At 32.5% G+C, this 10,084-nt stretch overlaps 1 protein-coding gene across 2 annotated transcripts; it reads left to right on the forward strand.

Moving 5' to 3' along the window:
• Positions 1 to 13: 13 nt before the first annotated feature.
• Positions 14 to 10,024, forward strand: LOC111413303 (uncharacterized). 2 transcript variants are annotated; one of them, XM_023044225.2, is made up of 4 exons: positions 14 to 134; positions 8,714 to 9,024; positions 9,079 to 9,607; positions 9,664 to 10,024. In XM_023044225.2, the coding sequence occupies exons 2-4, from the start codon at positions 8,742 to 8,744 to the stop codon at positions 9,866 to 9,868; spliced, it is 1,017 nt and encodes a 338-aa protein (XP_022899993.1). In that variant the 5' UTR covers positions 14 to 134; positions 8,714 to 8,741; the 3' UTR covers positions 9,869 to 10,024. The 2 variants fall into 2 exon arrangements, with proteins under 2 accessions (XP_022899993.1, XP_022900002.1); XM_023044234.2 differs by having other exon boundaries at positions 8,851 to 9,024.
• The last annotated feature ends 60 nt before the right edge of the window (positions 10,025 to 10,084 follow it).

A 10,084-nucleotide genomic window follows, 5' to 3' on the forward strand; every position in this document is an offset into this window, starting at 1 on the left:
TTTTTTAATTGCCGGCAAAATTTATGTTGGCACCTCTAGCTGTCATTCCTTTATTTACATTTATTTATCGTTTTTAATCAAGTTTTAATCTTATCATACATTTAAACTATGCCATGAACTTGATGTATCGCAGGGTAAGTCATAAACACATGTATAAATATTAATCAAACAAAAATAGGTAAATTATTCTGGATAACAAAATTGATATAGTGCAAAAAGTTAGGTTAACTTTCCGAAGAGATCGTGTAATAGACCTTAAAAAACTTTCAAAAATCAAACAAACATTTTTAATTAAGAAATATTAAAAGTTATTGGCATACACTGCCTCAATAAAGTCTACGTACAAATTAAATTAAAAACTTCTACAAAAAAATTAAAAAAGATACACCTCCAAGGTAATGAAAAACTTGTTAGGATTGATAAAGAAATGTAAGGAATTCGAACTGTAACATTTATTTCCAAATTGAACGTTTTTGGGATTTATAAAAAATATATACAAGAAAAAGCGTAAATTCTACACACGTGTCCATACAACGACGGTTGTGAAGTTAGCCATAGATTTTAAAATCGAAAAATGACCGATTTCCGCAACTCAAAACGCAAATTAAAATTAATATTTGAGTTTAGCACTCCTAGAACAACCCCTATACAAAAATTTACGGGGGGGTGTTTTCATTTAAGGGCGTAAAAAATCCCAAAGTTGTGAACATCGCGTGCGCTCGAAGACTGTTCGACCAAAATCGAAAAATGACGAATTTCTGCAACTCGAAACGCAAATTAAAATTCATATTTGAGTTTAGCGGTCTTAGAATAACCCGTATACAAAAATTTACGGGGGGCTGTTTTCATTTGAGGGAGTAAAAAAATACCAAAGTTGAAATTCAGAGTTCTTGATTATTAGATTGAAAATATGTAAGAGTTCGTTGACTAAAAATGTAGGAATCTCATCTGGGCCAATTGTAGCCTTTGAATTGAATTTTTTGAAAGATCATTTCGTCGTAACTGACTTCGGAGATACCAAAGGTGACAGAATTAGTATCATAAACAGCGTGATCGTTACCAGTAGGTTCAAATGATGCAGGATAGTACATACCCTCAAAATGATCGGCAAATAAGTTGACTACTGTTAGCAAATCGGAATTCATTGGCCCACTTGAGAGAGCCTGGAGATCTTATATTGTTTCTGCTCATGTTAACAAAACGCCAAACGTTTTTGGGTTCTTTTCTTATGTCCCTCAGAGATTTGACATAAACTTGTGCGATGATGTCTGCAATGAGTTTTTCTATACAATTTATGGTGGTGTTTTTTGCATGCTTGCCCTCAGATTTAAGTACGTGAGCGTCAAGGTCGTTGTATAATGCTTCATAAAAAACATTACAGTATTGTTCAACCGATGATAACGTAAATAAATGAGTCCAGTCGATGTTAAGCAGTGCCTCGTACATGTCAGGCAGATAAGATAACATCTTGAGCTATCAAATGTGTAGGCACCGTTACCGCAAAACAGTAATGTCAGATTAGTAATTATCTTCTCATACCAATGTAAAGTCTGAATGTTTAATTGCAAACTCAAGTTTGAGGAAGCAAGTATCAAATCAAGAGTTCTATCAATGATATTCATTACATTATTTAATTGCAGAAAGTCATTATTACTGCAATATTAAAATCACTCATGACTATGGTATCCAAAGACATATCCAACATTGATTGAATGTAAACGAAGGTGTAACTATACATACATTCCTCCAGATGTAAGAGGTGGGAAATAGCAGACAACAATGTTAAAAGCCGATTTCATCTTTTTAAAGTCAATCCGTACAGCTTTCAAGTCAATTGATTCAATAGGACAGGAGGCAATCATGATATTCGAAGTAGCAACTCTGGAATTAACAGCCAGTAACATCTCTCCACCCTTACGGTGAGATCGATCAGATCTAAAAACGTCTTACCTGTCTGGAAAGATCTCGTAGTCTAGGATGCTCTTCTTGACCCAAGTTTCCGATGCATCGACCGAAGTAAAAAATTCATTGATTTTTGTATTCAATCGCGTGTGTTTTGATAGTATATGTTGTACTCTTTCCATTGGGAAGTAATTAGTTTTTCTTAACAATTCTCGGACATCTATTAATGAACTGTATATTCTTAAATCATTTTCACCGTATTCAAAATCCGCATCTAACAAGGGAAATGAACAATCAAAGAAAATTTTGCGTAAACGTGTGGATGGGGCTCATTGGAAATAATTTAATTGGTCCTTATTTTTTACCGGATGGTTTAACTAGCGCAGCATACAATGAATTTTTACATAACAATTTAATAGGCCTGCTTGACCATGTACCTTTAGAAAACAGATGTAATGTGGTTTTCCAGCATGATGGATGCCTTGCACCCTAATATTGTGCAAGGCATTCAATGAAATTGGTGATTTTTCGATTTTAGTCGAACAGTATTCCCGCGCACGCGATTTTCACAACTTTGGGATTTTTTTATGCCCTTAAATGAAAACACCCCCCCGTAAATTTTTGTATAGGGGTTGTTCTAAGAGTGCTAAACTCAAATATTAATTTTAATTTGCGTTTTGAGTTGCAGAAATCGGTCAATTTTCGATTTTTAAATCTATGGCTAACTTCACAACCGTCATACACCGGCTACCTTAAATTATTCTCCCACCAGTCTTAATTCCCTAGTAGGCATCTGTTAATTAAAATTTTAAGTATGTAACAATATATTTAACCAGCAGAGTAATTTATAAAAAACGGAATAGGCAAGTCAATAACATTCAAACATATGAACTTTCAAAAGTTTATTAATTTAAAAAAAAAGTACTTCAGTACAAAAGTTTGTGTACCAGGACTACAAAAGGTGAAAAAAAATTGGTGTTTTTAAAAAAAAAGAAATTTTTGTTTGCAATAACTTTGGTTACTTGTGTAGGATTAGAAATCGTTTCTAAATCTTGCTGAACTAGTTCACATTCTGCTATTAAAAGCTGCTTTCAATATTCCTTACTAAATGCAGCTATTGGAAACCAACGTATCTTAAATTATGGATGGGAAATTGAATACAAAACGACATAGCAATCTTACGTAGTACTCGTTAGTACGTAAGATTGTAACGGACTTAATATTATGTCCAATATTATAAGCATTACTCCTGAACTGCCACATATCGACCAAACGAAATATATTTCAAAATATAAACATTAAACACAATAAGGATATGTGTTGTTAGCTGCAGTTATAAAACAGCATCTATCTATAAAACCTTCTGATAATATTACCTTTGCTTCTTCTGAAAAGATTGTAAATAAGCTGACAATCTGACATCAGCGAGTTTTAATGATTTATTTCTGATTTATAATTTGAAAAAGGTCTCTTAGTGCTGAGTGAGGTATACGATGTTGAACTGCCCATTTTCTTATTTTACGTCTAAATATTACCTCTTTATTGAGCTCTATGCTTCTAAATTACTGTTGTCGTTAGATTCTAGTTCAACTAACCAACTTTCGGTTGCCTTTTCGTAGTCATTACATCCTTTTAGATTCGGTTGTACGAAGACTTGCGTAGAATTTACGGGTTTTATTGTATTTATTTTTTTATAAATCCCAAAGACGTTGAATTTGGAAATAAATGTTACAGTTCGAATTCCTTACATTTCTTTATCAATCCTAACAAATTTTTCATTACTTTGGAGGTGTATCTTCTTTAATGCTTTTGTAGAAGTTTTAAATTTTAATTTGTATGGAGGCTTTATTGAGGCAGTGTATGTTTAATACGAGTTTGAGGAAAAATGTATGTTTTTTTAACTAAACTTTTTATTTAGATACAGTAAAGCTCCTCTAATTCAAATTATCCGAATCCGAATTAGCGAAAATCCAGATTACTGGAGCAATATTAAAAGCGCAATTAATAATAAAGCTTTATTTATAATGAATATTATAGATATTTTCAAGGAACACTAAACAATACGTTATATGGTAAGAAATCAATACAATAATAAGATTTACTGAAAAAGATCAGAAATTTTGGTGTGACAAATACACTCTTGTTTAGCCTCAATTGCTCACTGTCGTAGTATTCTGAGAGTGGTCAAACTGTTTAATTCGACTCTATTTTCCTCTACCCATTGTATGCAGGTACTGAAACTCCTAATAGCCTCTTCGTGTTTAACTTTCGGCTCATCTCTGGCAACTTTTTCATCGGAGGAACTGCCATCACTCTCCAATGGTATATGGTCTTCATCTCTAACAATCCATTCAAGAATTTCAAATTTTTTAGATTAAGCGTTAATATCTACAACATACTTCCGATTTCAACAATTTCTTGTCGAACTTCATCATTTCATAGCAATCTCTTTTTGACAATCGACAATGGAACGTCGTCATCTGAATCCCATTCAGTTTTTGAATTTGTGGCGTCACCAACAGAATCACTATTATCAACTGAATAGCAAAATATATTTTTTCAACATTTTCCTATTGGATCAGGCAAGAGCCAACTGAAAATAAATAAACGCACCATTAATAAATTACCATTAAATGGAAAAAGAATAATATGTACCCCACTATTTTATTCTTATTCTTTTTAATATCTGAAATTGTGGATGTACCGACACAATATTTCTCTGCTAGCACTTTACCACTATAACCATTTTGCAATTTTTGTAATATCTCCTGTTTTTTGGCGAGACTTAATGTTGTGTATGGCCATGTTGATTCAAACTGATTCGGGGATTTCCCTTTTTATGTGCCACACTGTTACGGATATTTTCGCTAGTATTCAAACACGACGGGAAATCACACATCATGCGATCCAAATTAGGGGATCCGTGGCCTATCCGAATTATAAAAAACATAATATAATATTGGCAGTTTTAAATTTTGTCCGGATTACAAGGACATCCGAATTTGCGGAGCTCTACTGTATTTAGAAATTTAAAAAAAATCATTTCAATCCTATTTATGGAAATAAAGCAATATGTTTATATGAAAATAATAGTACTCAAGCAGCAAGTTTACCCACAATGTTGATCCATAATTTCAAAACGAAACTAAAATGAAGATGAAACTGGAATCTAAATGGTACCTAAATTACATTTAACATTTGAAGCTAACAATAAGAAAAGTATCCTTTTTGTTTCATAAACAGGTGTTTTTGTTTAGTATTATGATCAAAGTTAATGAATATACAATAGACTCTGGTTATAACATATCCTCGCAGAATCAAAAAGTATCAAAATTAAAACATTAAAAATTACCAAATATATGTATATGTGATTCTGGATTCAAAACTATTATTTCAGATCACATTGAGTATATCTTTCTGAAAGCTATGAAAGAATTATAGAAGGGTTTATTCTAAGAACTACTTATGTCTTTTCTAATCTTGATTGCATAAATTTTGCTTATATGGCATATGTTAATAGTAGGTATTATTTCTTTTTGCTCGGTGGTTTGGAATCCAATGTATCACATATACATTGACCGCTTAGAGTTGGCTCAGAATCGGTTTGTTAGACGCGTCGCTCGCAAATTTCACTTAGCCTATTGTGAGTACTCGGTTTACTCGGTCGCTTGTGTGTTCGGTTTGGCTTCTCTGTCCTGCCGTAGGTTTCTGAGGGACATTCAATGTCTCGTAATATTGCACTCGTGATAGTTCAGCGTCTAATGCGTGTACTAATTCGCCCATCTTGCGCATATTAAACACTTATAATAAAGTTTGCCAAACGATCGATTTATTTAATTGTTCTTTTGTATCGTTTAAAAAACAATGTATGTTACTTCCTATCACTAATTGATGTTTGTGTTATATAGCTCGCTTAAAAATTATTTTTATTTTAGTTATCCTTTTTTTAACAATTTTTTGTCATTATCTGTTCACCTTTATAGTTTATCATGTAATCTTTTGTTTTGTTGTAATTTTTGTGGATGCTTCATTTGGGCTAACCTGTCAGCATCCCGAATTGAATAAATAAATAAATACTAACAGGTTTCTTAGACTTTTGTATACAATGTCAATATGTCTAAATAATAACTTTTAAATCCAATGTCACATTAATATTAAAAATTATTTAAGATTGTATGATGAAAAATCTACTTAAAATATAATTGTTTGTCTTGCCTTGAGCCTTGAATAACCGAAGGTGGAAATTTTCCAATAATGTCCTTTACGAGGATATCATACTCTTCATCTCTCGTTCCAGCATAAATCTTCTGGTATTACCCAGTCCTTTTATAATATTTTACTTGAAACTTGGAATTAGACAAGACGTTAGTAATTTTACCAACATAAAAATAAGCTAGTATTTTTAAAAACTTTATCAAAACCAAATCGCCCGTATTTAAATTATCTTGAGCAAAATTCTCTTCAATCTTCTCTTCCACATTCCTACGTTTTATATTCTCTAATCGAAATGTGCGCGATTATCAAGGATTAATAGGATCGGGTCATCTTTTGAAGGTTTTTCTTGAGCAATGAAATGTTTTAGATAATCTACAAAACACCTTCATTAGATTATATAGATGGATTTTCTATTTGTAGCCGGTGTGAGGAGACATGACGAAAAACGATTAGTTTTGGGAATTACAAACATTTAGCTGGTCGCACTTTTGCGTTATTATCTGTAACTTCCTTCACTGCTCTTTCCAATGTTCCATCTATTGCAGGCCTTGTTTTACCTTGCTTACTTCTAGGCATTTTTCTGGAAAGAATAACGATAGTAGTCTGCCGTCTCCCTACGAAGGTTGGCGATCCACCGGCGTAGATCTTTTAGCCACTAGTTTTGTAGTCCCGCTTACCTTTTTCCATCAATAAGGAGTTAGAGGAATCACGTAGCGCTCCCCCTGATACTGAAGCTTTCGTTCTTTAACGGTTATATCAGGAGTAAAGAATTTCAATATACTTTGTCCTCTGCAGCGTCTCTGCCTTGTTGCATTTATTCAGCCATCAATCCTTTTGCTCTCATCATACTATTGAGCGCCCTGTAATGGCTGTTGTCTCTTCCCTTTTGTTTTCTTTTCTCTGTCATAAGCTGGAGGATTTGTTCTGTCATCCACTGCTGCATCTTGGGAGTATGTGCAAACTCAATGTCGATATCTTGCGTGTCATTTAGAGCCGATTTTATGGCATCCCATCTACATTCCATGCCTGTATCATCGTCATTGTAGTTGCCGGATGTTTGTAGATGGAACTGGATATTTTCGGTTGCTTGGACCCGTATCTCTGGATTAGCGAATCTTTTTACATCGATCCGTTTACGTTTGTCCGTAAATTGGGCTCTACTGAAGTGGCGAAGCCGTAAATCCATCACGACTAGATTGTGGTCGCTATGAATACCAGCAACTATGGTAGATAGTTCATGCTCTGTGCAGAATTGCATTAGGCTGCCACCAAACGTCAATGACGGAGTTCATTAGTTCTGCTGAAATTAGAATAGCTGCGCTGTTTTGGTATTGGCTGTCGTCTTTTCCAGAGTAGTGTAAAATGCTGTTTCCTGTGAGTTCCCGTACTTGGCCATTTCACCACGTTGAGGCCCAGTGTTAATCGTAGTTTCTATATCTCCGCTTTTTAGTTATTTTCTTTTCCTTCACCAGTACCTTTTTATCCTGAGCCAATCATAGCTTTCCTTTTTTTCCTTCATGCTCGTTATCTTATCTGGTTCTCTGTGCTTCATTTGCATATTCCGTTATGTATGCTCTTATCTTTATCCAGGTTTTATTTACGTCTCAATAAAGGCGTATTATGGGACTTGTGATATTTTTTCCATTTATTCAATTTTTATACAATGTTCATACCATATTCAACTCGGCGATATTAGAAAATTGATCTGTGTATGTTTGGATTGGAATTTTTAGAAATAATTTTTGCGAAATTGCTTTGCCGGATATCTCAGAGTACATTCCTTTATAACAATGTCCAACAATGTTTTTTAGAATAAGATGGGGGCGCATGTAAATGCTACATTAATTTTGAATTGTCGTTTTGTTAATAAATGTGGGGTTAACCAATAGCGTGGCTCCATCTCAAGCCTCAAGCGGATACATTTTCTACCTAAGTGCTTCCAAAATGGTGCATTATTGTACAGAAAAATTACTTTATGTTTATCATGTTAGTCCACAAGGTTGTGTTACTGCATTCCCACAAGAATCGTCGACAAGTTGCAAACTTACTCTAATAATTCTACTAATTATTAACTAATTACTGTTTGATAATTGACGCGTTTGTACTGTAGCCTTATTTTGTTATCATGTAAATGGTATTATCAAGTTTTTCTTATTTATTTTACGTTTTGACTTGATTATTTATCGTTGTACTTCTTAACCGAAGTATATAACGTGTGATATAAAAGAAGGAAAAGAAGGTATGTATTATGGCGATAAATTTCGCTATACAATTTCGTAATAGTGGCAGTTTCTGGTAAGAATTTTGGTCTTATCGATATCTATTTCAACGTTCTTTGTATGATCGATTTTTCCATTTTCTTACCAATATGTCCTTCTTTTTCATAACCTTGAACTTTCTAGTTTTAGTTTTATTTGTAATAAAAAACATACATTTTTACTTGTTACTCAAATCACATGGCAAAATGACGATGACCTATTTCGAAATTTGCTGCTTGGGTTAAAACAATTTTTTAACACTCATATTTAACTTTTACTTCTTTTAAAATTATCTTTTTTGTGATTGTATTAATTTTACACCACACTAAACATTTTAGATACCATTTATCTACTTTATAATTTCGAATGCGTTTTAATTATTTTACCAAGAAATTATTTACCGCCTTTATCGAACGGAAAACCATAGCTTCCAATAGTTCCATGGATATACAATCTTTTGTGTTTTTGGATACAGAAACTACTGGATTACCATATCAAGAGTACAACAAAACCAAATTAACTGAATTATGCATGAATGTTGTTCAAGCGGACCATATCAGTCTTGGGGTCTTTCCCAGGGTCCAAAATAAAATCAGCTTTTGTTTTAATCCATGTAAAATGATCCAATTAACAGCCGAAAAAATAACAGGTAACTAAACATAAAATCGTTAACTATAAAATTAATTTTTAATTTTTATTTTAGGTCTTTCAAATACTCTCTTAGAGCACCAACCGAGTTTTACAGAAAGCACTTTAGAAATAATCAAACAATTTTTAAATTTACAAAGAAAACCTGTTTGTTTAGTAGCTCATAATGGTTATGGTTTTGATTATCCAATTTTTAAAGCGGAAATACATAAAGTAGGAGGTGCTTTATCAGATGATATTTACTGCATTGATACGTTAGTGATGTTCAGAAATTTACATAAGAAAAAAATTGAAGCTGATATGATTCTTGAACAGGAAAAAGCAAAATTAGCAAAGCCTATTCCTGCTGAACTCTGCGACGGTTTTGATGAACTTCTTGTTGCAAGTGTAGAAAAATATGAGAAGAGTATACAAGAAATGAACGAGACTACACCTCGTAAAAATAATAACCAAAGAATTGTAACTGATCCTAATTTAAAATTAGAAGATCTATATTTTAATCCAAATACTTCAAATCCTACAACTTCAAAAAATGGAGCTACTATTCATAATGAAGTAAAATGCAAAAAGAAATTAATTAATGAGTAAGTAATAACTAAATAATAACTGGTTTGGTGTATTAATATAGTTTTTCTTTTAGAAAAATCAGCTTTAAATTAGTTGATATTTATGAAAGATTAACAAATAAATCTTCTCAAAATGCTCATCGGGCTGAAGATGATTGTAATATGTTAATTGAGTGTGCAGCTACTTTGGGACAAGAATTTGTTGATTATGCAAATGAGAATGCCAAGAAGTTTTGCGATATTCCAATGATGACAATTGGAAAGCAACTTGGAACATAAAATATAAGTTATAACAAAGAATTGAGATAAAGTTATTTTTATCTTTACAAATTTTCTAATCCAAAAATAGCTTACATACAAAACTAGAAATGTTTTTTTAAACAATAACCTTTTGGTTATTGTAATAGTTATAAATATAATTTTTTTATTGTCTTATTTATTTTGTTTACAACAGTTAAAAGTACGCTTATGTATTAATATAAATCTGAATTCTTA

The sequence above is a fragment of the Onthophagus taurus genome, chromosome 1 (assembly GCF_036711975.1).
Source record: "Onthophagus taurus isolate NC chromosome 1, IU_Otau_3.0, whole genome shotgun sequence".
In the NCBI taxonomy this organism is placed as follows: Eukaryota; Metazoa; Arthropoda; class Insecta; order Coleoptera; family Scarabaeidae; genus Onthophagus; species Onthophagus taurus.

Excerpts from the sequence above, each read along its gene's own strand:
- LOC111413303 (XM_023044225.2), top strand. The coding sequence starts at position 8,742 with ATGCGTTTTAATTATTTTACCAAGAAATTATTTACCGCCTTTATCGAA. Across the intron at positions 9,025-9,078 it reads AACAGCCGAAAAAATAACAG|GTCTTTCAAATACTCTCTTA; the intron begins GTAACTAAACAT and ends TTTTTATTTTAG. Across the intron at positions 9,608-9,663 it reads AAAAAGAAATTAATTAATGA|AAAAATCAGCTTTAAATTAG; the intron begins GTAAGTAATAAC and ends TTTTTCTTTTAG.